The sequence below is a fragment of the Enoplosus armatus genome, chromosome 4, assembly GCF_043641665.1.
Source record: "Enoplosus armatus isolate fEnoArm2 chromosome 4, fEnoArm2.hap1, whole genome shotgun sequence".
NCBI lineage: Eukaryota > Metazoa > Chordata > Actinopteri > Centrarchiformes > Enoplosidae > Enoplosus > Enoplosus armatus.
In genome coordinates, this window is record NC_092183.1 from 26352402 (window position 1) to 26380191 (window position 27790).

Sequence of the window (27790 nt, forward strand, 5' to 3'; positions counted from 1 at the left end):
GTCAGGTTTTTTGAAAGTCCTAACAGTAGTCTGAGTACTCGAGTATGGCATCAACAGGGGTTTTCTCTGTGTGTCACACTGTGACGTTGCCCGCCGCTGTAAAACAGCACAAACAAGACTCTCCTCCGGGTCGCTGGGGGGCGCTCTATTGCATAAAGGTCACCGGAAGCGCCTTATAAACCGCAAGAGACAACGGAAGAGCCTGCTCTGAAGTAGCCCCAGTAACATTAAGGGTGTAGAAACAGCCCACGGTTTGTCCACATTTTTCAGCATAAATTGTTTTCCCATTTAGTACCGTTGACCTGCAAGGGTCAAAGTTGATCGGTTAGGAAAATGGGCAGGAGCAGGAGTCGAACTCCTCCAAGACGAGGTAAGAAACTAGCGGTAGCTAGCATTAGCTAACTCAACGTTAGCTAACGTTAACGCTGTCTTCCCTTTCTTTAACACTGGGTGTACTTTTCTGAGTAAGTCACCCAATATAAGTGTCAAATTAGCTGGAGCTTAACCTGTTTGGCCCCTTGCAGTTGTATTAAGACTCTGTATAACGTGAGGCCTGTGGTAAAGTATCAGCTATTATCTGTTTCAATCCATCTGAGTAGAGCACCCCTGTTCACTGATTAACATCATGTTGTCTGACAGTAAAGACTGGTGGTGATAGGTGGGGGTTAATTATACTGAGATAAGGTGTCTTAAGTTATACGTGTGTGTGTGTGTGTACCACAGCAACATTCTTGTCGTACCTCTCAGCCACAAACGTGTCCTCGTCTGAAGTGCATCTCGACAGTGCTGTAGTATATGTAATTATATCAACAATAATGAGTGTAATGATAAAAAGTAGTTCGCTGCCGAGGCCATGATCTCGTTTCCTCCTTCCCTGCAGAGAGAAGGCGTTCTCGCTCAACTTCACGGGACCGTGAGCGGAGGCGGAGGGAGCGGGATCGCTCTCGTTCTCGAGATCGGGACCGGGACCGGCGCAGAAGTCGCTCACGATCTCCTCACAGGAGGCGTTCAAGGTAAGGGAACGCTGGATGGTGTTTCTCTTTGCCACCGTTTTTAGTAGCCAGTCCTTTTGTTGATCCTTTTTTTCTTTCGTGCTTGCAGTGGGCCATTTAAGATTTTGGCCTTTGTAAAAATGTATATGTATGTGTGTCACCAAATATCAGTGTCAAACTACAATTACCCATCTCCACTGATCTGCAATTCATATAGTGCCTATTGAGTTGTCATAGAAAAGGCTCGTCTTTCTTATTGTTTGCACTGCATTCATGGTACTCTTTGCCTCTTGAGAACAAGCACATTTATCTGACACCTAAACAGACTTAAACAAACCACGAACAATGTTAATCACTTCAAGCTGCAGAAGTGTCTGCCCTCAGTAGTCGTGGTCACCCGTCCTGCAGTCATAGCTGTTTTCCCTCTGCAGGTCTCCTCCTAGACGTCATCGCTCCTCCTCCCTCTCTCCTACGAGACAAAAAGACAGACGTGACGATGACCGCAAAGAAGGCAAGGACAAGCCAGCGAAGCCCATTCAGATCTCAGGTATTAGATGAATAATATGCGTCTCTTCTTATTATATTCACATAAATTAAGGAAGAAATTTGGCTTTTCCCAGTGCTTATGACATTTCCCAGTGCAACATTGTGTTTCAATGTCAAGTGTTTTTGCCCAAATTCAATCCCATCATTTTTTGACAGAGGAGGACATGCAGGGCAAAACAGAAGAGGAAATAGAGATGATGAAACTGATGGGGTTTGGTTCATTTGACAGCACCAAGGTGAGAGCACAAGGGTGCCCTATGTTGTGTGGCCACAAGGAGGTGCAGTTTCTTTGAAATAAAGTTCATTGCATTCTACAGCTAAACTGAAGAGAGGCATACTGTTGATTGCATTCATTTCAGTGGGCCTGCTCGATGTACCTATTTATCGCCATTGTAGTCTGAATTTCCACAAAGACACGTTGAATACCTACAGCGTCAGAGCAGCCGAGATTCACAGGGTTGGTAGCTCCTGATTACACATGGTCACTACTCGTGTGTTTTTCTCTTTACCCTATGCCTTTTTTTTTTTGAAGGGATGATAATGGGCATGCCTCTATTGCAATATTGATTATCTATTGACAAAAAAAGTGCTGAAAATTGTACAAGTCTAAATTTAGAAAAACTTTTACCGGGCAGCAAGCTAACTTCACGCTTAATTTGCATCATATGCTATAAATGCAACTGCTCCAGAGGCTTCCCTTGTTTCATGCTTTTCATCACATTCTCAGCAGCTGGAAGTGTTTGACTGGGAAGTATCCATCCACTGCATCCATGTGACGTTGCATGAAATGTTGAGTCAGCCACTGAGATGTAACTCCTTTTTGTTGATAGAAATGTTGACTGAATTTCTTGGTACTCTTTTCAGTGGATCAATAGTTGTAAATTTACTGTAGTTTGGAATAGATTTTTTAAATTTGCAACGGTTTATCTTCCAAATTATCCTCACAGATTAGTTTTGTGAATAAAAGGAAGCAATGGAAGCAGAGACTTCTACATTTTGTTAATTAGTAATGTGTCACTATTGAACTTGAACTGTAATATGTGATGTTTTGTATGCGAGAGGCAGTAACCTTGTTTTCAAACAGGGGAAGAAAAGTGATGGATCAGCCAATGCACATGCTATCAACGTGTCCATGAAGAGAAAATACAGGTACGTCAACGTCAAGAAATACTAATGTTTCTAAATGCATACAGCTGTTTGTTGATCCTAGCAGCATCACAACAGTGCTGCACATATCCACAGACTTTTTGGAAATGTTTCATAAGCCCTTGTTTGTTTGTTTGTTTTTTTTATATATAGTGATTTTTGTTTTTATTATTTGAGCCCCAGTTGTTGGTCAGGATGCTGAGTTGAAACGTCAACTTTTCAGTCCCCTCACAGTGCAGTGAGCACTTTCAGCATCAACCGCTGTTATTGTAGCCAATCCCCTCTGCAGGTGTTTCTATGCAGACATCCCGGCTCTCCCATTGGTGCTCGATGATGTAATCTGCAAGTGTTGCGAGGGTAACAGTGATGTAATGTTTTCATATATATATATTTTTTTTTTATTTTTTAGGCAGTACATGAACAGAAAAGGTGGATTCAACAGACCACTGGACTTCATCGCTTGAAAGTATCAACAACTCATTGTGATACCCAAGAAGCTTACCTCCATTCTCCCCTCACAATAGTGGATGATATTGTGCTATTTCCTGTTATTTCAAACCTGTTTTGTTATATATATATATATACATACCTTTTTTTTTAGTAAACACATAAATGTAAATAATACTGCTTGAAGTAAGCCACAGCTGAGTATTGATAGGAGACCCACTGTGGACACAATGCGTGGAGCTTTGTGTTGTTGAAGTGTATGTGGTTTTAGTTGGAAATAAAAGCATTTTAAAAATGTATGGCTGCACTCCTGACTATGGAGGGGAAAAGAAAAAAAAAAAAAAAATATATATATATATATATATATATATATATACAAACAAACCAACCCAATTTTCCCTCTTGCATCTGCCATGATGTGCAGGAACATTGTCAAACTATCACATTTAACATTTGTAAATTGATGTATATGATCGTAGTATTACAGAATCCTGTCCAACAGACTTTCTAAATCTAACTTTGACTTCACTCAGAGGTATTACTTTGGTATGCATTCTTGTGTGGCTTGTATGTTGTTTTGGTTTCACCAAATTTAATGTAATTTGGTGTGTTTTTACAAGTGTATGCCATGGGCTGGTTTCTCATTCGAGGATTTAGTCCTAGGCGAATGACGTTTTTCCGCAGAGAAACCCATTACATGTTGTTACTGTAGGTCCAGGGTCTTTTCCTGCTTTAAAAGGGGCATCCGTCTCAGTCTGAGGCAGATTTTAACAATTATCACGTTTCGGAAAGCAGTGCGCGTGCGCCTGCGCGGATATGTGTGTTGTGATAGGAGAGGCAAGAGCCCAATAGTAAGACAGCATGTGAATCTGGCCAATCTCTGCACAAGAAATAAGACAACACCACGGCAGCCAATCATTGCCATACACCGCGAAACAGCATGGCAGAGAGGCGTGTCTTCTGTCAGAAGCGGGCGTTGTCACTTTAGCTCGTGGGCATTGCGGCCAATAGCTAACAAGTTTATCAGAAAGCAACCAATCACGGTGCACGAGTGTGTAGCGCAGAAACAGTCCATTGTGGCTCGAGACTGTGTGCCTCAGCCAATGTGAATTAGAACCAAAATGGCTGAACCAGGGCCTCAGTGGCAGTTGGTGCCGACCCCCTCGACGATTGACGGCGTAAAGGCCCAATAGTAGCTTGAGTTGTCATGTCCAGTACCCAATCATATCGCAGCAAACAGAAGCTTTGTGGTAACGTACAGTAGTTAGCTGTCGTCCGGATCAACAAGCCACTATTTTGGAAGCAGTTTGATAAACACTCACTGTTCCTCTGTTGATGTCAGTCTCTATCTGCGCTTCCAGCGAGACGTATCACGCGTGACCAGCGATAAACCAGCACAAAACTAGCCAGCCACATAGCCCTGAACCGATAAGGTTGGATGACATCGCGGGTTGAACTTTAAGACAGCTAACTCGTTTTTCTATCCATTTCACATCAGGCAGGTCTGTAAGAACTGAACAAGCCAACGTTCTTGTTTTTTTCATTGGCTGAAAATTTACAATATACAACCGAGCTAGCAAGAACTTTTCATCGTTCATTTGGTAACTTGTCACTAGCGCGGTTCTGGGTTTTTTTTTGCTAAACAGAACAACATTTTATAAGTCAAGCAACCCTTCGTTTTGTTTTTGTCAACAAGCCGCTTTTACCCGAAGAACTACCTAGAAAACCAACAATATTCAGCCAACACTTTGTTTAATAAAGAGGGCAAAGCAGCCGTTAGCTGTTGGAGAAGTGTTAGCGTCAGCCGTGACTAGCCAGCTAACATTAAACCCTTACCGTTACCTGAACCATTTGAACGGTCATAAAGGAAGAGGCTAGTTCGACTTTTAAAACTGATTGGTGCTGTATTCACGACCTTTAACTTTTAAATAGCCCGTTTGATACACTGCAGGAGGAACTCTTTAACGTTACCTCTCGCCTTTGAAAGAAAACAAAAAACAATTGTCAGAACAGCAAGCCACCTGAGCGTCAGAAGGACAGCCAGTGGTAGCAACTGAAGCAGGTTGTGTACAGCCACGGAATCCCTCATCGGATTGTTATATTTTTATCAGAGTTATTGTTGAAAATGGCGGCTATCGGACTGGTGCAGATGTTGATCGAAGCAGCCGAGTACCTTGATCGCAGGGAACGAGGTAAAGTGTAATTGTATTGTTTTCCACGATCTATCATATTCCTGAAAAATTACAATGACACCCCTCCCCCTCCGAAGCACGCTAATTTATGCACCTGTCATTTTAAAGCTACCTAAAATCCTGTTATCCCTTTATTATTATTATTATTTTTTTTTTTTTTACATGAAGTAATCGGGCCATGCATTAAATGCAGGAGCGTTATCGGATTTTGCACAACATTACAGCAGAATGCATCGCCTACCCTAAATAGATGCACGTCAATATTCAGACATTTTTGGGACATACTGCAAATGTTAAAAAATAAACACGTGCATTTGCCTTTCTGATAATGAAAGAATGAATGCATATGTGGCAGATGCAGTCAGATGTGCAGGGAGACATTGTTTTCATGGAGGCCCCTCCTTTCCCTCTGTTGTGGTTTGCTGGTGGGGTTTATTCCAGTTCAAGATGACATCATTGTCCAGGCTGAGGGGAGAAAATACTGTATAAAGATACTGCATGAAATCCATTCATCGCATGTCTGCACTTCAACACGAGACTCTGCTACTGAGTTCCAAAAGGCTCGAGATCAGATGTGGCACATTTTTGCAGTCGTTCCTATTCCCAGTCTGGCGTCTTTTCACTGTGGCTATATTTTGCGTTGCCAGATATCTGGACATGTGACCACTATGTTGTTTGTTTGCCCCGCAGAAGCTGAGCACGGCTATGCCTCCATGCCACCCTTCATCAGCAGCCGAGAGAGGGAAAGCTTGAAAAGGAAAAGCAAAAGCAAGAAAAACACAAGTAGCAGGTAAAGGTCATTCAACTGCTTGTGGCCAGAGAATACATACTGTATTGTTTTTCAGCTCTGCAACAAGGCACTCATAATATCCCCACTCCAAGTGTGACAGCAGGATTAATCCATTTTGTTTAGCCTTTTTTGGTGCTGCACTTAGAAATACATATTTTAACCCAAAGTAACATGAAATTCAACTCACCATCCTCTTATATGGAGGGGGGGGGGGTTAAAGGGTTTAAAGAAGGTAGCCAAATCATTATTGAGATATATATTGTATATAATCATGATGCCTAAAAAATACAGAGATTATTTTTGCCATGGCGCTGAGCTAGGGAAGCCATTTGAAAGCCGGTAACACCAATATTTGGTACAACCCTAACCATTTGTTTGGGAGAAAATATAGCTGTATGAGTTAGTGACCAAAAGACAGTGCTTGCTCCACCCAAAGTCAGGGGCAATATAGCATCAAAATCTGTCAACAATAAATGCTGTGTACATGCATAGCCCATTTATGTATTTAGACAGCACAGGTAACTGTGTTTTTTTTTGTTTTGTTTTGTTTTTTTCAGACTAATATTGCCAAGATGAACCAGTTATGTGTGACAGATAATCACTGGCGTACACACCATATTGCAGGCTGTGGCAGCATGTGTGTGTGACTCTGTTGGGTTAATGCCACGTTTTGACTCTCCCTTGTCTTCTTTAAAGCGTGTGACTGACAGCAGCAAACATCAGTTGGGCTTAAAGTGAATGGCCACTCGGTAAGGCAAACTGGGTCAGTCAAGGTGACTGCAGAAGACATTTCAGTGAGGGTGAGGGGGGGCATGCCATGACAGCTCCAGTCAATGGAAACTACTGCGCGCACACACATAGCGTACATTCAGTGTCGGTAACTGAAATTCCATAAATCAGTCATATCGGGACAGATTTGTGTTGCATTCACTCCCCACAGATCAATGTGTGCTCCGTGATTAGATGCAGGAGGATGTACAGTATGCCCAGTCCGTATAGTGAGTTAGAGCCGGTAAAGAATGTACACTGGTAAGGCAATTGCGAAATGTTGCTATTTTGAACATAAAGCTTCTGCGGGCATTGATTGTTCCGGTGGAGAGGATGAAATAATATGTTTGTATCCACCTGTATTTATGCACATATGCACACGAACAGCGCTGAATGGAAACACCAGGGGGAAAAAAAAAACACCTAATTAGTGCAGAAAAGAGCGTTTTATGCTTGGCTGAGGTGGAAAAGTTGGCAACCCAATACAGAGAAGTATTAATGGCTGATGAAAATAGATTTTTCAGATGTAGAGTGCCATTGGGGGGACCTGCCTCTTCAGTAGACACAACAATGGCATATTGCTGCCACCCACCGTTGCGTGCCTCCTTTTCATCAGGAAGATAAAAAAAAAAAAAAAAAAAAAGGTGACTGACAGAAACACTTCCCAGTGTGCAGAGAGGCAATTGATTAGAATATACAATAAATGCCATATTGGGTGTGAAGCAGCAATGAAATGATGTGGCCGAGTTACAGAAGAGTAGAGCGGCAGCCAGGTCATATAATGCACGTCAACCCATTCAGATTAATTGTAGGTCTGTCGGCCATTACGCCAGTCCACACTGTCATCATCCACCCTCCACTGGATTGAATGTCTTCCTCTGCCAACCTGATGTGTGGAAGCGAGCATGCAGAGCACATGAGGTGAAGCATGCAAATAGGTTTTTATATATAGGCCTCTTACCTTGTGTAACACAGTGTATATCCAGCTTTCATAGCTGTGGAACTCAAGCTATGAGACTGCTATACCGCCATTTCAGTCGCACCCTTCTTGTTTGCAAAATGTACATTTCAGTGTCTCAAACCATCAAAATGCTTGAACTTGCCTTTTGCGTAGCTTTTGAAAAGCAAAAACAGAAGCGCCTGCCTTTCACCTCATCGGTCAGACCAGGAAGACATTTTACACACGCAGAAAGTACTGCTCTGTCAAAGGAGCGCGATGTTAACTTTAACTTTAGTGAATAGGGTCCCAGAGTCCAAGGTGACGTCTTCAAATGTCTAGGTTTTGTCTCGACCAACAGTCCAAAATCCAATGATGTAAACAACCATGTTTAGGTCATTTATCAAGACAAAATGCCAAGCGATTATTAGATTATCACAATTGTTGCCGATTAGTTTCCTGTCAATCTCCTAATCGTTTCAGCTCTAGTCAACGGTCAAAATTGGATTTAAGAAATCCGAATAATTACCCGTGTTTACCCCATTCGTGTAGTCTGTAAACAGGAAGGCGTTTTTCATTCATTGTGTATATACATATGTAAGCAGAATATACCGCTCTTTGAAAGGAACTCTGTGTTGCTCAAATATTTAGTTTAGCCTGTTGGCCAGGATTGTGTCCGTTGGGCTTCGTCAATGACGGTGACACATTTCTAGTGTTCTTCCATTTGCTGCCGTGCGCTGAACGATGCAGGATGTGGGAGTGCTGTAAGAATGTGCACGCTTCCAGCTCAGATCATGCCTAAACATGCTTAGGTGGCACTTTATTTTTAGACCCGCTCAGTGAAGAAAATGTGGGACTAGCTTTGTGTGTCAAATACACTCCTGGCTGCTGCGGGTCTGTCCTTGTTTCCAGTCATAATTTAGCTTACCAGCATTTACTTTCACCATTTATTGTTGTTGTTTTAAGTGCAATGTGAAGCTGCTGCAGCAACACCCTCATCAGCTATGAGCACTTCATCTCATTTAAGGGCAGCAGAGCCCCACTTCTTATTGATGAGGGTTTCTGCTCAGTCTAGATGATTTGATATGCTCTGGTATGATGTTGGCTCCTCATCATTAGCAGGCAGCGCAGCACTATGACTGAATGAATGGAGGGTTGATTTGTGATCATGCCTGATCATTAATTGATTTTCTTTGCTGTTGAGACTTGGTGAAATGTAGAGCAGGCAGCCATGTCTGTATGTGAAGTCATTCAACACAGCCCCTCCAGTTTCTGTTGTTTCTCCACGGCATGGATGTGTGAGTAGTGGGGGAGGGGAGTCACCGTGTTTCTGCCATGTATGTGTGTGTGCATGTGTGTCAGTAGTAGTGACTCCCCCCTCCCCCTCATCTCTCCCTCTTCAGTTTTCTCGCTCTCTCTCTCTCTCTCTCTCTCTCCTCACCCCCTCCACCCCTCTGAGTCTTTCCTGCTCTGTTCTCACTCTTGGCAGGCAGCGGAGAGCACCAGCTCCTCCATTACATAGATAGAGAGTCCTCCCCCACCCTGCACACACACACACACACACACACACAACTTCAGTGCACTATGGAAATCATACAATGATCTTTCCATCCTTGTTGAGCAGGCAAATGGAGTCTACCCATGCTCACCACCCAGTGTTGTTGTTGTTCATGCTAATGTGGCTGACTTGGGTGAGACTGCAGCACGGCTGCAGAAGTGAAAATACAGGTTAATGGTAGATGAATGTAGGAGAATCTTCTTGTTGACCGAGCCGAATGAAAGGTGCATCTGGTGAATCATCTTGATACAATTCATTGATCCAGTATAATCTGATCTGGTAGCCCGTGGACCCCATGTAGCAAGACGGTGTCTAGGGATCAGTATGGGAAGATTGAAGGCTGGATCGCAGGTCAGCACTGTATGTGGAGTTATAGGACTGAAACGTATTATAAGAATAGTCATTCATTTTCTTGACGCTGCCCTGACCAGTCAGTACCAAGCGACTTATCCATCCCATCAGCGTCATTTTCAGTTGGCATGGACGCTGCGTTAGTAGCTGCCAGGAGCAGTTAACTTAACATCTTTCACAATAATTGAAGAAATGTGCCCATTTAAGAGTTGGTACTCCTGTAAGTTGACTTACAAGGATTCAGAGGTCTGGAACCAGGCTCACTTGGAACCCTCTTAAACAAAGAAAAAACTCAACTTAACTGATTTGCTAAAATCTTGCAATGCGGCGACAGTTCAACATTCTTCTCTTTATTTAGAGGGAAAAAGGAACTGTAAAATTATCATCCAAAATGTCCCTCGTAAACATTCCTCACAGTTTAGAAAAATTGCGAGCAACGTTTCAGGTGTGCTACTTTTAGAGGGTTTTTTTTACCTGTGGTTTAAACAATCTGGCTATGCTGTCGGCTTCTTTACAACCTCTCTGATCATGTGACTGCTCGTGGTTTTTGCTGCATCAACAGCCGAGCTTAATGCATGTTATGTTCCCAGTTTTCTCCATGTTGCCAGATGGGCTAAGGTTAGGTGGAGCATATAGCATATGGAGAATATAGCCATTATGTAATATTATGGTAGTAATGTAACTCGGTGTAAGATCATGTAATCCAGTATGATGTAGTCAGTGTGGTCCCAGGGCATATTTGGCAGACCTGGGATCCAATTTAATGTGCAGACAGTATGTGCCATACATTATTCCACATTGCTCACAAATGAATAACTCTGTATTACTTGTGCCGTGGCTGCATCAGTTGAAGGGGTCGAGGGTAATGGGACTAGGGCAGGAGGCGGGAGGTATCCCAGAGCCTGAAATGTAGCCGGAATTAGAGGGATCATTTCCCTGCTAGCACTGTTATGTCACCAGCGGCTGTCTGCCCTGCACACTAGGCTGGAGGGGGCCAAGTGAGATAGAGAGCACCCAAAGCTGACGCACACGCGCACACACACACACACACACACACACACACACACACACACACACCCATTGCTGTTCAGAGCTTGTGACTGAGGATAGTGGATGACAGTATTTCTAAGCTTAGTCTTGAGAGTAAGTGTGTGTGTGTGTGTGTGTGTGTGTGTGTGTGTGTGTGTGTGAGTGTGTGAGTGAGTGAGTGAGTGAGTGAGAGTCCTTTGAGGATCTTGGCCATGGCATGGTGACAGTGTCGGGCCTAGCAGAGCTGAAGGTGCAGAGGCTATTTTTGGAACCTGGGGTGGGGGGATCGGGAGGTGAGGTGGAGGTAGATGAGAGGTCAGGAATGCTGAGAGGATCTTCTTCTTTGCCTTCTGCCCCCCCCCCTTCTCTTAACACAGGTCAGGCCAGCACATTACTTTGAAAAGCTTCACCCGATTCTGCACCCTGTGTGTGTGTGTGTGTGTGTGTGTGTGTGTGTGTGTGTGTGTGTGTGTGTGTGTGTGTGTGTGTGTGTGTGTGTGTGTGTGTGTGTGTGTGTGTGTGTGTGTGTTCCGCTTGAACACTGCAATGCAGGAGTCATGCTGGCCAGTAGCACACACTCCATCTTTCAGTTTACCTTCAGCACTGTGTCTTCCCCCACCCCCACCTCTCTCAGTAGAACATGCAGAGTGTATGAAGGGGGCATAGTCCCCCGTCTACTCCTGCTCCTGCCTTCTGTTTCTAGTTACTGTTACTATGTTTACCCTTGGCCTCCTCATCATGTGTCTGCGAGTGGTCCTTAAAGTTTCGTCCGTAGAACAAGCCCAGCCTGTTCTTCTTATTTCCTCGATTCTCATTTTGTCAGCCGTTCTGACTGCTCATAAACTCCCACACAGCCTTTTGTCTCTCTCTCTCTCTCTCTCTCCCTCCCCTGCAGTAAGGCCTTGGACTGCACTGATGGCACACAGAGAGGAAACCTGTTTAATCTGAGGCTCTGTTGTTTATTATGTGTGGTTTCTCATGTGTGTTTTCTCTCCACAGGTCTACGCACAATGAAATGGAAAAGAACAGGTAAAAATTATCTTGTTGCTCTTTGTCAAACCCTAAGAATATATCAGCTCACACCACCCCATTTGTCACAATGGAGAGTGTCTTAGTGAATTGTCGATGGAAAAGTATGGAGGGTGATTTTATTCAGAAAATTGTGAAAAAAAATATTATTATTATTATTCTAGTACTCGCATAATCAGGCCATAATTCACTCATCAAGAAGGAATTAATTTCAGGGTTTTAAATTTCACTTTTCATTTTCAAATTGCTGTTTCGCAATATCAATTAGTTATTTCAATTATCCACTTTGTTTTTTCTGTTTACTTTCTGTTTTTAACATTGAATTATGGCTAGACTACCCTGAGTACTAAAATATAAAAAGAGTTTATTTGCCATTCTCTTATCTTGCCAGTTATCTTCCATAGTTGAGTGATGTTGCTAAAAAAAAAATTTAATTTGTCCAAAACTTTGTTTTGTGACCTAATGACATTCCCACCAGCCTCAGGGCACTGTTTTTATTGCTGATTAGCGAAGGTTAGCATGCTAAACTAAGTTGGTGCACATGGTAAACATTAAAACCTGCATAACATCAGCATGTTAGCATTTAGCTCAAAGCACCGCTGTGCCAAAGTGCAGCCTCGCAGAGCAGCTAGCGTGGCTGAAGACTCTTAGCTGCTATTAAACACCATTTTCATATTTTTACAATCTCTTGGCTTGGGCAATGTCACAGTTTTAACATCAGGCTGTGACTTGGTTGTAATGAACCCAAACAAAAATGCGGCTGCTATGAATCTTTTTTTTGTTTTGTTTTTTGGTAGTACTTCCATCCTGCCTGTGCTAGTTGATCCAAACCAGCAGCTCAGTGCCATATATTATTCAGGCTGTCCACTGAGGCCTGTGCCTGGGATTTAGCCCGCTGCATGTGCGTGTGTGCAGAGACACCTTATACCCGGCAGTAAGTCAAAATTATGACCACAGCCCGCCCGTATTACACTTGAGAACATTCATAGCCTTTAGCCAGGTTCTCCCACCAGTAGCTTGATGATAGAAGGCCGTTATAGGCAGATGATAAATTACTCATGTCGACCCACTGCTAGCAAAGCCAGAGGAGTGCAATGAGTCCCCTCTCCCCCACCCCCCCAGCAATATTGGCTCAGTGAAATCTTCATACACACAAGTCCTATTTTGCACAACTCCACTCCCCTCCCTCTCTGTTGTTGCACACAAAACCAAGAGCGTGTATGTGTGTGTGTGTGTGTGTGCGTGCGTGTTTATGTCCACGTAACAGGACTCCAGCCACCACCACGCCTTTCTTTACATGAGAGTTACCTCCCAGCTAGTCACGGGCAGTTACTGTTGGGGGTCAGAGGGCGACGGCGAGACAGTGGGATGATTTAGTGCTGGTCCTGGGTTTTCAAGGGACGACTCGGTTGCGACTCTCACAATCTGGGGCACTCGGACCAGTAGTGTGCATTTAAAAAGGACACACGTGTGAAATTGGGGCAGCGAAATGTAGGTTTCTAGCCTTAGGCTGAAAGCACACAAGCCTGTAGCTCCACATACATACTCACCTATTGACACACTGCACTGGAGCCACGCTGAACCAGAATAACCTGTCGCTGAAAGAGCGCCGTGTGTTACAGCCACGCCCGCGGTGTTTTTCTCCCACTCCAGACACACAGATGTGAGTCTGCTGCTCGTCAGTGCTGTTTAACAAACATTAGCTAGCCCCGCTGATCCCTTTTTACTATGCCAGAACAACACAGGCAAGGGCATTTCCATGTTATGTAATGGCGATCTGCATGCCCTTTGGGCTGAGTCAGCTGAGAAACAGGCACTTGGTTTCAGCCGGTGACTACTGCTTTTATATGTGCGTGTGTGTGTGTGTGTGCCCTGTGTTTTTAAAAGGGCAAGGGGTGAGAATATATTTGTGTGCGTCCTCTGCCCACAGTCAAATCAGTCTTATCCCCTCTCCCCGTGTACTATTTGAATAAAGTCTTTCCGACAGTGACGCTCGCTTCAGGATTACCTGCAGCGGACAATAAATGAACAGCTCACCCAGCTAGCCCCCAGCTGCCGAAAATTCTTTTTTACACTCACTCACTCTCAGGAAGAGTCTGACGTACACACGCCCACTCGCTGAGGCGCACACAGCCACACAGACACGTACACACTGGAGCTGGAGGTGTGTGTTGTGTAACAGCGGGGTCAAGTGGTCACAAACGCCCACCAGACCGTAGCAACTGCCAAGGCTGCCAGCTTAGAGCGGCTGAGAGTGCGACGGAGGGGGGGGGGGGGGGGTTGATATAGGACAGGTGACATTAATGATGAGTGCAGATCTGAACATATGTTTCTTCTTGTTGAGGGAGGATTTGTACACTGTTGCTCACTGAAACATCCTGTGTAGCAACAGTAGGTAATAACGTAACAGTGCTGGTGAAACATCCACAGGAGAGTCTCAGCACTTCATATGTGCACACCTTTTACTCACCGCCTCTTAATATGAGTGAGTAACTAGAAGCAGAGGGGCCAACATGTAGAGGAGCCCATAGAGAAAATACAATCCAATTCAAATACAATTTCCCTATTGTTTGGGGAATGATTCTCCATATCCCCATTTTGGCTGCTATTTATTTTCTGTATCTATTGAAAATCTTAATTCACGATCCACTTACTAGCTTTTTTTTCATAAGCTTTCAACTGCAAGCTTTCATGGTCTCAGTTGTCATCGTTTTTTCTGTGTCTGACGACGATGTGTGACAGTTTCTCTCTTTGTTTCCTCTCTTTTGTCCTCAGACGGGCACATCTACGGCTGTGTTTAGAGCGCTTGAAATCCCTCGTTCCCTTAGGACCAGATGCTAACAGGCACACCACCCTCAGCCTGCTGATGAAGGCCAAAGATCATATCAAGGTGTGTGTGTGTGTGTGTGTGTGTGTGTGTGTGTGTGTGTGTGTGTGTGTGTGTGTGTGTGTGTGTGTGTGTGTGTGTGTGTGTGTGTGTGTGTGTGTGTGTGTGTGTGTGTGTGTGTGGTACTCACCTAATCAGTGTGAAGAGGTCAATTTGTCGAGCGCTGTGGAGGGTAAGTGAGTTAGCAGTGTGTGATTGAGTGACTAAAATGTCTTAGATAAGCCACTGAGGGAACACAAATGCACGGCAACATTTTTCACAACTCTTCCCAACCTGCAGAGGTTGGAGGAGAGCGACAGGAGAGCCCAGCACACGGTGGAGCAGCTACAGCGGGAGCAGAGGCACCTGAGGAGGCGTCTGGAGCAGCTGGGGGTGGAGAGGACCCGCATGGACAGCACCGGCTCCGCTGTGTCCTCCGACAAGTCCGACTCTGACCAAGGTGAGCCTCCGCACGGGCACACAGACACGGTACGCTCACTACACCTCCATGAAGCGGTTGATGGAGCAGGTGGGAACAAGGCGGCGCTTCTACTCCCGTGAAGGATGTAGAAACTCTGCACCAGTTGGTAACAAATGATATGTTACTGTGGTCATTTGGCGTGTCATTTTTATTTTTGAAATTATTCAGAGATTGTAAGTGACATCATAGTGTGGCACGAAGCTCGGAGAACCCCAGAGCCATTTGTCTTGTGGTTAACAGCTGTCTTACCATAAATCAAAATGTGCAAAATAATAATGAAAAAGCCACAGGGGGAAACTGTTTTACCGAACAAGAAGGATTAATTATAGCGCTGTGGAGCCAGCTATCTTCTAGAAAAGATTGCTGAATATGTGCAATTAAGTTAAAGTTCTTGAGTTTCATTAAACTAAAACAACTCTCTTTTTCTTCAACTTCAACTTTTTATTTAGGTAAGTGTAATTTGCAGTAAATGAATGTGAAGAATGCAGGATACAGTAGGTACAGTAGGTACAGTAGCACAAGAGTGTGTTTTACTGATTTCAAGGAAGTTTCACTGTCATTAGTACAGATGTCTCAGGACTGCTGTCCGCCATGTTAATGACAATAGACAGTATAAAGCGTCAACCTGTTGCTCTGTAAAACAATAGGAAAGTATTATGATCAGGTCGGACAGGCTGTGATCCCTTCATCACAATTCTGTGTCTTATAGGACTATATTGGATCTAACTAATCAAAAACTAAATCACTATACAAAATGATCCGCTGTAGTTTAAAAAATGGCTGTCAAAGTTACGCGTTAATGTAATGCACGTATAAACACTGACCTTTAGAATACTATCAGGGTGTCCTCATAGTGCTGAAGGAGTGACGCATCCAGTATCATGTACACATACATACAGATGTAACATATGCATACAGCATATAGCTGACTGACCAGGGTCTTGGTGTCCACAGTTCACCAGTGCAGGTGCCACAGCAAATGACTGAAGAGATCATACCCCGCCTTGTTTACTCAGGAAAGATGGAAGTAGTAATACGAGCTAAAATCAGAAATCAGAATCAGAATCAGAAATACTTTATTGATCCCCGGGGGGAAATTGTACAGTACCGGTGCTCCCATTCAAGAGTAGAAAGTAGCATAATTTAGAACTAAAAGTTTGCACAAAATATAAAAATAAGAAATAGAAAATACAAAATATACACACATATACACATATAAAAACTTGAATGGATAAATGATGAGTGTTGAATTATCATTCAGCCACGTAACAGTGTTGCCTTTGTTTTCCAACAGAGGACCTAGACGTGGATGTGGAGGGGACGGACTACCTGCTGGGTGACCTGGAATGGAGCACCAGCAGTGTGAGCGACTCAGGGGACGAGCGAGGCAGCCTGCGCAGCAGCTGTAGCGACGAAGGCTACTCCAGCGCCAGCCTGCAGCGCCTGCTGGACACTCAGGAGACGGCCAAGCAGCTGGGCTGCAGCCTATAGACAGCACTGCTGACTGACCCAACTCCCGCCTCCTCCCCTCAGCCAATCCCGTCCTAAGATTGTCCCACCACTCCCTGGCCCTGCTCAGACCTCACCCCCTTCCCTCCCTCTCTCCCTCCCTCCCAGGACTGGCCAAGTCTGAGGCCTCTCCGCCTGCCAGGCCTCCGCGGACTTCCTGTCCCCACGGAGACTTCCATTCAGACTGCAACACCTCCGAGACAGCCGCCCACATCCAGCACATCATCAGCGGTCAGTCTTTAGGGTGCCATCTGCTCTGCTCTGCACCAGTCAAATGAGGATTTTAAAGACACTCCACCCCTCCATCCGTCCGTCCGTCCGTCCGTCCGTCCGTCCGTCAGAAACACAACTTTCAGCCAGAGAATGTTACCACACAATATCCCACTGCCTCTTTTTCTATGCCTCAAGAGCCATGGGAAGCACTTATGAGATTTCACCTTTACTTCACACGTACTTAGACACACGTACACACACCCCTCCATCACTCCTAGTTGTCCAGTGAGACCGAGTCCTCCCAAAGGTGTGACACTGACATAATGTGGGGCTTTTTTTTTTCCTGCCCTGCTCACCAGTCAACCATCTGTGCATGGTGTTTTGCACTTAAAATTGCTTTTGTAGACAAAGATGCTGTCTCTTTAAAAACTTAAAGCCCCCCCACTGCAGCTGTTGCGGTAATTTTGTCAGATGAAGTGTTTGAAAACCATGCCAGTTGTCTGCCTGCGCGGCACGGCGCAGCGGAGTTTGTGGACAATAAACTAGGCCGTGTGTGGCGTTTAACTGTCGGGGCCGACAGCAATACGTCCCTTAGTACCCGGGCTTTGGCAGGCAGCCTCATAACTATCCTGTAATTTTCTGTCCACACCTGCCATTCAGAGGAGGAACACAAAAACAAACAAACAAAAAACAAAAACAATCGTGCAGCATGAGATTGTGAAGGGGCCGGGGCATAAGGGAGGGTTTTGGGGGGTGGGTTTGATGTTTTCTGCCTCTCTCTGATGACGGTGGCGTTTTTACAGCATCCTTTTATCATAATGTGTGTATGTCACGTCTGAGCCTGGCGACGACAGGGGTCACTAGCAGGTTTGGAAACTTTAAACACCAGCCACCAGGCCGAATGCTGGTATATTTTGGCAGGTGCTGGTACAATTCTTTTTTTCTTTTTTCTTTTGGTAGACTACTCTTTCACTGCCCCCACTCAGCAGGTATTAATAGGAAGGGAAGAGCCTATCCACTGAGAGCAGTCGAGAGACTGGAGCACATTCCATTATGTAGAGAGGACGGGCAGGTGAGATTGAGAGCATTCTTTTTTGAGAGTGGATGTTCCTGCCAATTATTTATGAAGGGAGAGTTCAGTTTGAGACGGGCCGAGTCGCCCTGAAACCGAAGGGCTGGCTTTAACTTTGCAGTGGGAACACGCTGAGAAAGTCTTTCTCTGTGTTCACATGTGGAAAGCACCAAAATGTTAAAACCACAGACTTTCTCTCCTTCGCCTTGCCTTCATAGCGATTTATTGTTTCTGCAAAAATGTACACCTTTTAATGTAAATAGTTTACAGAAAGATCTCTATGTCTATCAGCAAATGTATTTATTAGATATACTAAATATATAGATGAATATATATATAAATCTATTTAATTAGTCATAGCCTATGTTCTTCTTGTGAGGTTTATTGAGAGTTTCCTATGTGTAGTTTGTTTGCACAGCCTAGTCAATCCATAGAATATTTAGAAATGTTTCTTGTGCCTCGAGGCTTTTGTGTCTGTTCAGAATTCGACACGGTGCTCCTAGAAAATGAAATGTTTTCTTTGTGGTTGATCGTCAATATATATATATTTTTTAGCTGTTTTTCAAAGCCACGTTGCCCTTTAACAGGGGGAATAAAAGGACAAAAAAAATCAGAATAATTGATAAAAATGTGAATGAAAAAGCATAAAAGTGAGAGGCGCTGGTGGCCAGGTTGAGTGGTGGTGCTGGTGATTCCTCTGGTCATGCTGTGTTGCCTGTTCGCCCATCTCCATGCCTGTGAACCTCAAACAAAATGGCTGCTCACGCCTGGTGAGATTTTAGCCATTGTTTTTTTGGTTCAAAATCATCCCGGGCAGGGAGAGGAACACTGCAGCTTTTTTTTTTTATTGAATGTAACATGTCCTCTGCCCTGCAGTGTAGCAGCACAGTGCCAAAGGAAACCTCCCTGCTCCTGCATCCACCACCACTTGCAAATCTCAGTCAAAGCACGAAGATGAATCAGAAAAATTAGATATAGGATTGTTTAGTCTTTTTGAGTGTGGAATGCTGCTTTTTTCTCTTTTTTTGTCAAATTGAAACCTTTTCAAACGGAGAGGGACTATGTAGCCACGCTACGGGGGGTGGGGGGGGGCTAACAGGGAAATGTATTGAAAATTAGGTGTGAGTGGGCAGGTGTGTTCACTGAAATGTCTGTTGGTGCGTGCATGTGTGTACAATATGTGAGTGTGTGTGTGTGTGTGTGTTTATTTCGTCACTGTCTTCAGAGAGACATTTTTGGGGTGGTAGAGGGTGGGTGGATTTAAAAAAACTAAAATTGTAAGGCTATGTTTCTGTTCTGGTTTTCTGTTCATTTGTTTACCAGTAAAATGCAAAAAAAAAAAGAAAGAAAAAAAAGTCCACTTGACAAAGACTTCATGTATTAACCTCAGCATTAATGTCTGTCTACGGGAGTCTCCTGCTTCCTCCTTTCTTTCTTTTTTCTCCATCCATGGCCCGTTGTCTGTCTTTCGCCAATCTGTGTGTGTGTGTGTGTGTGTGTGTGTGTGTGTGTGTGTGTGTGTGTGTGTGTGTGTGTGTGTGTGTGTGTGTGTGTGTGTGTGTGTGTGTGCGTGTGCGTGTGACTCCCTCCCCCACATGCTGCGTTGGCACCACTGTGGTTGTGGGCGAGGCAGGGGTGTGTGGTAGGGCAGTTTTAATGTGTCAATGATCACAATGCGAATATTGCCCGCCCCCCTCCTCTTTTTCCTCCCCTCTAAAAAGACCCTGGTGCTCTCAGCATCTGCCTTAAGAAGCAGGTGTGGAATCTCTCAAAGAACAAGACGATACAGTCAGACCAGTTGTTTAAGCTACAGGTTTCAGCATCAGGGGAAACTCATGTCCATGTGTGTACTTTGGTTTTTGCACATTTTGTCCCTGCATACAAAGTGGCTGAGAATGCCTTAAAACAGACACAAATGTACGACCTGACAGAAGTAATCTGATATGTATATGATGTCGAAAAACAATAGGAACTATATATATATATATTGTATCACAAAGGCCATTCCTTTTCATTGTGACGGTCTCAAGCGTGGTGCTTTCATGCATTACACAACTCACACACACACACACACACAGACACACCCCGTCATAGCTTCATGAGCGTCGTCGTCGCCGCCTTTCTCCTCAGAAAGGCTCAGATGTGTGTGTATTGAACAATAACTTAAAGGAGGGCGTTTTGTGCACTTACTTTTTAAGAATTGGAGAATTTGGACACTGTCTTCTAAAGAAATCACTTCAAATGTGGGCGGGGGAAAAAAAAAGCGAAAAAAAAAAAAGAAACCTTTGAAAATGAATTGTGGAGCAGCAATTTATATTTGCCATTGATATTAAAGGAATAAAACATTTGAGACCCTTGTTTACCTACCTATCACCTTGTCAGTGTCTTTATTTGTGGTTCAAGACGCAAAAGCCTGTCCAGTAATTATATTCAAAGAACAAATGAAGGCTTTAACCGAGGAAGCCAGCCCACCAGTTTCTCATACAATGAGTAAACTTCACGTGGAGGCATGAATAGACAGTAATGAGGAGGTTTTCGCACAGCAGATGAAAGGGAGCCTCCGCGGGGGCTCGATCCTCGCAAGGCCGTCCAGTTGTGTTTCGGAGTAATCTGCTGGCCAGATCCCAGGTTTGTATGATCACAGCCTTCTGACTGCTGCTCCATAAGCAAAACACACACACACACAAAGCGCAGAGGAGGAGGAGGAGAAGGACGAGGAGGAGGAGGGGATGAGCATCTTGAAAAGCATCCTGCATCCCTTCTGGAGCTGTCTGACTGCGGAGGGGGAGGGGAGCCATAGGAAAAGACTTTTTTATTTAATTTTATTTTTTTCCCCACCATGGGCAGCCCTGTGACTCCAAAGCCATTTCAGTATACTGTAGGTTGGACGGGTAATCTTTCCTGAGGACTGAGCTCCAGTAGGTGACATGTAGAAAGCTCACGTCTTCACATTTGGAGTCTAGCGTTTCACTGTAAAGGAAGCCAACGTATCGGGTTATTGGTCTTTGACAAATCACATATCGGCCAGGCAGGGTTCCCCACTTTAAAGTGATAAACAAACAATAAACACAATTTTTGATCTCACATTCAGTGTAGCGTTCAGTGAGCAACACGACTCTGGCTGTTTACAGCGGTGGGTCCCAACCTGGGGCTCAGGGCCCACAAAGGGGTTACAACATGTTTTCCAGTTTTAATAACTAGTTTGAACTTCTGAACGGTTGGTGCGACAGGCCTATCTATCTATCTATCTATCTATCTATCTATCTATCTCTGTGTTTTGTATAAGATGAGCCTTCAGTCCCGTGTAAAGCACTTAAAAAGCATCCACCAAAAGACACACCTTACGTTTAATCTGCACATGAAACAGGAGACACACGCCGCAATGCAGTTTAGCCCGAGCCAAGCCCGACGCGCTCCAGCTGAGTGTATTGACATAAGCTACCTGCAGGTGTGTGTGTATAGAAATGTTATTGACAGAGTTGTGTAAGCCAGCGTGTTTGTTTGCGGGCGTGTGTCAGAGTGGCAGGCCTACTGACCCACCTCTCCGCACCCTCGCTTGTCAGATTAGTCAAATCCAGCGGCTTATCCGGGACCTGCACGCCCTGCTTACTTTGACCTTCGCCTCCCAGGACTGCCCTGACCAATCATGCACACACACATCTACACACACACACACACACACATTCAAACTCCATGCAAAGACACCTAATGCAGGGAACACACCCGCATGACACACACCAAAGCATCACAATCAAACCAACAAATGTGGTGTGCCATGGCAACACACACCAACACTAAGCCCTGGGGAACAATTAAGTGAGTACACAGCGATTCAATCACTTATAGGCATCAAGTAACCAACGGAGAGCACATAATGACGCTCTGGATCATCGCATGACTATTTTTGCAGGTCTGAATTGCAGTTGAATAGATTTTTTCATACCCAGTATTGTATTACTTTCACTGTGTTCACCCCGTGGATCCCAAACTTTTTAAAATTGCATCTCCCAATTGAAAGCGCAAACGTTTTCTCACCATCCGGCCAGCGCTTAAAGCTGAACCAATCGTTCATTTTACATTAGCAATGGATTGAATGGCTTGATGTAATGTGAGAGGGCCGCTCCTAGTGATGATGAGTTCCCACCTGTTGTCAGTGAACAGTGTAGTTTTAGTATCTTTCAGCTCATTGTTTTGGTTTTACAGTGTTGGTTTACACTCGCGGCTCTCATCGCCCGTTTGCAGCTGTTTTTAACTGGAAAAAAAGGGACTGCATGCTACCTGCCCAGCACCACGCGACAGGCAGACAAAGTTAGCAAGTAGCTGGTGAACATAGCAGAGCATTCAGCAGCTACAGAGTCAGATGCGCCTCTCGGTGAGGACCGAAAACAGAGTTAAAGGAAGAGTGACATGGACACTGCAACGCTGAATGAATGCTAACGCTGCTCAGTGTTTGCTGGATGTCGTGCTTCTGCTGCCCCCAACAAATCAACTAGCGCTGCTTTAATTCTCTTTCATTTGAAATAACATCGTGAACATGGACCGTATTTGATGTAACCAACGATTCCCACTGCCTTCTGTCGTGCAAATGGAAAATATGAAGAGGTTTTACAGACTAAAGACACAAGGCTCACCTGCTACGATGACCGTATATTTTTGTATCTGGCTGACACGCTTGCTTAAACATTCTCATTATTATTATTCATTTGTCACATGCATCATCAACAGCAGCAACGTGTAGTGAAATGCTGCATTGCCATTGCCAGTCCGAGATTGCTCGGAGATTGTCAAAAAGTGCGCTGTGGAAAAGGTTTACTACCACCATGTGAATGTCTCTTGTAGCTCTGGATCATCACATGACTGTATTCTAAGGTTTTACTGGTCAGATTTGTAATCTGGTTTTAGACTATGGGACACAAAAACCCTCCAATTAAGTGAAAAGGTAGTTGTATAACAATCAAATGTGATGTATCACGCAATAAATACGTAATCAGTCAAACTGTATCATCCATCATTTTTGACGGTGGACCACGGTGACTCTCTGGAAACTGATCAATGAATAGCAGATGGGACATATCGCGTTACATATCCGCTGTCACCATTCAGTAAGACAGTTTCCATCCAAAGTGAATGAATTTGTCTGAGCCTCCCTGGATTTCATCCCCTGAGTAGAAATCCTGCAGAAGCCAGATACAGTAGGGCTCCATGTCTGATCCTAACGCCAGTGCAGGAAGTGACACCATCATCCTCCATCCCAGCTGACAGCTCAGATCAAGAGGCTGAGATTTGAGTGTGTATACGTGTGCTTTGCATGTGTGTGTGTGTGTATGTGCAAACAGAGATCTTCTGCGTGCGGGGGAGAGGGAGGGGTCCCCGGGGGGAACTGGAGTGAAGAGTGCACATCAGACGAGATCAGTGCATCCAAGGTAGAACAAAAAGCGAGGGAGCTGAGTGGCCTGTACGTGACACGTAGTAAAGCTCTTCCCTCGCTTAGAGCCCGTGAGCAACACCTGGAATATCAAAGCACCGAAGGGAAAGGAGTTTCAAAGGAGCAGGGCTGCTGGAGAGCGGTTTGTGTCGGGGGGGGTGGGGGCCCTCCATGGAGATCTGGGAATGTCTGAGTTACTGGATGCCATTCTGTATGTAAGAAATGATCCCACTCGATGATACAATACACAGCGCATGTGTTCAGATAACATCTCCAGTCCGTCGCCATAGCGTCAGTAAATACTCAGATGGCCCTTGCAGCACTGAATGCAACAAATATGCAATCAGTCAAACTGTTTTAAAACCCACTGCAGAGTAAGTCTGGCGGTTGAACAGCTGAACTGTACTAGCCGCCCTGTGGAACTGCGTTTACAGTGTTTACAGTGTTTACAGGTCTATCAGATGAAGCCGCAGTGAGGATCGCGTGGCTGTGTTGGCAGCAGCAGTGGTTGGGGCAGCAGAGGGAGAAAGGTTAGAGTAGCAGGCTGGTCGAGGGAGGAGGAGGGGGGTTACTATGTTTGAATCCCACCAGGGGAGGTGGGGAGACAGGGTAAATAAACAATATTCTTCCCCCCCCACCTTCAGCACAAGGAATTACAGCATGCGGCGTGCCCCCCCGCCAACAGATGCTATATATAGTACTTTAAAGCAATGCTTTGACATTTTGGGACGTAGACGTATTTGCATTCTTGCCGAGAGTCAGATGAGAAGATTGATGCCATTCTCGTGTTTGTAAGCAAATTACGAAGCTACAGCCAGCAACCGCTTAGCTTAGCATAAAGACTGTGTAGTGGGGGAAACAGCTAGCTGGGCTCTGTCATTCACCTACCAGCACCTTTAAAGTTCACTTATTAACACATCTCATTGAATGAACCCCCCCGCCCCCCTCATAAAACCACAAGTTCAAGATGTAACGTTCTGAGCAGTCTTTAGCAGTGCTCGTAGGTGGACTTTGTTGCCTTTAGACGGAGCCAGTCAAGCCGTCTCCTCCCAGTCTTTATGCTAAGCTAAGCTAACTGGCTGCTGGTTCAGTGTTCTCTACTCTAGGCAAGAAAGCAAAAAAGCGTACTTCCCAAAACGTCAAATTATCCTTTTAAGATCTCAAATGCGGCTGTAAAATGAGCTGTGCTTCTTTTACATAAGAACTGTGGACGTGAGACCAGAGTGGAAATGACTGGATGTCACTATCTCACACCAGGGTTCATACTGTAGTGCTTCTCTCATTTACAGCAGCACAGTGCAACAGTGACATTGTTACTCGCCCTGGAGGCCTTTTTCACTGGTGTACTAAGTAACTTTAATGATGGCTCTGTTGTCCCAGTAAGCCATGCTAGTGAACCAGTATGCACAATAAAAGGGACCCTGGATCTGACTGAAATAAATGGACTGCAGCCAACATTATCAGCCTGTGCTTTTCTCACAAAGGTTCATCACCTTGCATTGCTCTATGTGTCTTTGTGTTTTTGTTTTTTCTGCCTCTTTACGCTCAAGCGAATATACTTTTTAGAGGCGCTTTTTCCATCAGCCTTCCACTTGTTCCACCATTTGCCGTCGCCACAAACCCTGAAAGCTTTCTTTCTGCTCCGGCTGGAGCAAGAGCGCCCTCTTCCTGTTCTTTTGCAGTAAAACACCACGGCACGTTTACTGTGAAATCTGACCAGTGGCACCGTCTGCATGCAGAAGGCCGCTCAAGGCTGCCAACTGTGGTCTTGTTTGTTTGCAGCGATTGCGCTGTTGTCTTGGTATTAATGTGGCAGTTGTTTATCGATGCAGACTAACCCTGCACGTCGCACCTGTATGCTGAACTGTAAGCCGCTTCGTGATACTGCAGTTTTGTGTTCCAGCTGAGGGGATACACCAGTTGACTGAGTGAATGTGGATCTGATGGCATGCGTGATATGATGCTCTCAGTAAATTAGATAAAGGTGCCGTCTGTTCTATTGCTGTGCTGTTTGGTTGCAAGACACATGATGATCACAATCAGACATTTCTGGCTACCTGTCATTTCCTGCTGAGTCACTGGCATCCCCCCTCTCCAACGGGCCCTTTTGTTGCCGAAGACGGTCAAAATGGCTGGGCGGCCAAGGTAAAGTGCTGCAGTCTCTCTCTCTCACACACACACACACACACACACACACACACACGACATACAGTATGTCTGCCTGTATTCAATGATGAGTCCTCAGTCAGATGAACTGACCTGTAATCTTGCGTGTGGTCCACTGAGTTCTTTCGACCTCGCTGTGAAGCTGAAATATGAGCTGTGAGGAGCTAGCGGTCATTATGGGGTGTGTTTGTGTATCTTCAGCGCCGCCCTGCAGCTTTACATCCTGGAAACTGACCAGTTGAGTGACCAATACCCCACAGTCTTCTTGGCCACTGCCTGGGAGGCTTAAACGCATTGTATTGTATGACACTCAGTTGCCAGTTTATTAGGTACACCTATCTTAAACTGATGCAGTCTAATCCAACAGTCCTGCGATAAATCCCCCCTTCATGAAGGTTATAACAGTTCCAGCGAGGTGCTGGTTCAACTGCGTAGTCATTTTCGGAGGACGCAGTTTGAGGTTACACAGAGAGGTATTTAACCTAACTTAGATTGTCGTGATAGACTGCATTACTTTTAGATAGGCGCACCTAATAAACTGGTAACTGAGCGTGTATGCAAGGGAAGGCAGTGACCTCAGTGTGAAGACGTCACAAGATGACAAGAGGTGCTGTGAAAAGAGTGATGATGTGCTTTTTGTTTACACGTGCTCAGCATCAGCCATGGTCTGCTGGACATGTGATGCACCACTGGTGCTTTAGCACCCCCTAGTGGTCTATCTGTCTATCACAACATAAAATAAATACACATTAAACGCAGCTGCAAACACACCGTCTCCCACTTGATGAAAGAAGATTTTAAAAAGCCTGTGTTTAAAGACAAGAACTCAAAACAGATCCAGAGATTCATTGAGGATATGTTGTTGCTGAGCTTTATGTTTATTGACTTAAGGCCAAGTCAAGTAGGTGACTGCTGGTGTGAAGAAAACTATTTAACTTGCAGTGTAAAGATTATTTTCCACTTTTGCGCTAAAAAAAAAAGCATTATGTTGTTATGATTCATTCTCATTGCAAGAATAGCACCATCCGAAATGGTCTAATGTGATTTAGAATGACTTGGCAGTGGCTTTCCACTGTTTGGGCTGTTTTCCAGACGGCCAGTGAGAAAAGGAGCACTGGGGGCGCCTTGTGTGGTGTTAGGAGGTGGTGAGGCTGCAGTCCCGTGGGCGGCTGTTCTCTCGTGTGCAGGGGCGTGGCCCTCCTCCTCCTCCTCCTCCTCCTGTCTGGATCAGGACCAAGGCCAGCGACAGCTCTGCGCAGCACCGAAACGCCACACAGGCCGCACACGCCTTTTTTCTTCTACCGTGCGGTGATAGCTCACTCTGGCTCAGGACAACTGCACACATTATGGATACGATGTTAATGCACCAAAACATCTGGGAGACCAGGGTCACACGCGTTTGTGTAGAGTTTATATTGGGGGGGGCTTTGGTGGTTGTGCTGACTTATGATGAGGACTGCAGTGTTTATGCGTGGAGAAAAATAAACACATCATAACTTAATATTGTTATAACTAACTTACAATCCACCGCTGGAGCGTAGGTGAGACTGCGATGATGTGATGTGTGAGTGCAAGAATCAGGGCCACTATAATGAGCCTCATCCCGCATTCCGATATTGCGGAGGTGTGTGTGTGTGTGTGTGTGTGGGCGGCTGGATGCAGACTGCAGCACCAAAAACACACTCCGGCGCACAGCTCTACACATCGATCCCATTTGCCATTCTGCTGGGACAGCAAAGAAAAACTGCAATGACAGCGGGCAGGATGCACCGGGGTAACGTGAGAGAGTCCAGTGGGATAATAAATGTACGGGGGGGGGAATGGGATTACACGTTTATTTCAAGTCAGAACATGAAAGGACATCTTAATGAGTTCATAACTTAATGACAAGTTCAATAGATGCGGACGCTCTCGACTATAGAGCCCTTATACAAAACCTGATCTTCACTGAGAGTTGCTGTGTGTTGACGCCTGAGCAGAAAAGGCAGAAAAGAGGAGCTGCATGAGTGAATTCGTGTCTCCCCAGGGGGGGTGGAGGCTTTCTGCAAAAGCTTGCAGGTTTCCCCCCGTCTTCTGTTGTCCCTGCGTCAAATGATGCGCCGGCGCCTTCACTATAAAAGCACCTGCTCTGGCCAGACATCACTCGCATCTCACTTTCTCTCTCTCTCTCACACACACTCACCCTCACACACTCCTGAACTCCACACACACACACTCTCTCTCTCTCCCCCGTACAGAGCAGCAGGACCGGACACCACCAACGTGAAGGAAAC

General features: G+C 45.0%; 2 protein-coding genes across 2 annotated transcripts; both read left to right on the top strand.

Annotated features, from left to right (window-relative positions):
• The first annotated feature begins 200 nt into the window (after positions 1 to 200).
• snrnp27 (small nuclear ribonucleoprotein 27 (U4/U6.U5)) lies at positions 201 to 3428 on the top strand. Its single transcript, XM_070904768.1, has 6 exons — positions 201 to 370; positions 881 to 1013; positions 1424 to 1539; positions 1695 to 1774; positions 2623 to 2687; positions 3094 to 3428. Exons 1-6 carry the CDS (start codon positions 334 to 336, stop codon positions 3146 to 3148), a joined length of 486 nt encoding a protein of 161 aa, XP_070760869.1. The 5' UTR covers positions 201 to 333; the 3' UTR covers positions 3149 to 3428.
• A 1828-nt stretch (positions 3429 to 5256) lies between these two features.
• Positions 5257 to 16733, top strand: mxd1 (MAX dimerization protein 1). Its single transcript, XM_070904451.1, has 6 exons — positions 5257 to 5323; positions 6014 to 6113; positions 11756 to 11785; positions 14561 to 14675; positions 14952 to 15111; positions 16427 to 16733. The coding sequence occupies exons 1-6, from the start codon at positions 5257 to 5259 to the stop codon at positions 16621 to 16623; spliced, it is 669 nt and encodes a 222-aa protein (XP_070760552.1). The 3' UTR covers positions 16624 to 16733.
• Positions 16734 to 27790: the final 11057 nt, after the last annotated feature.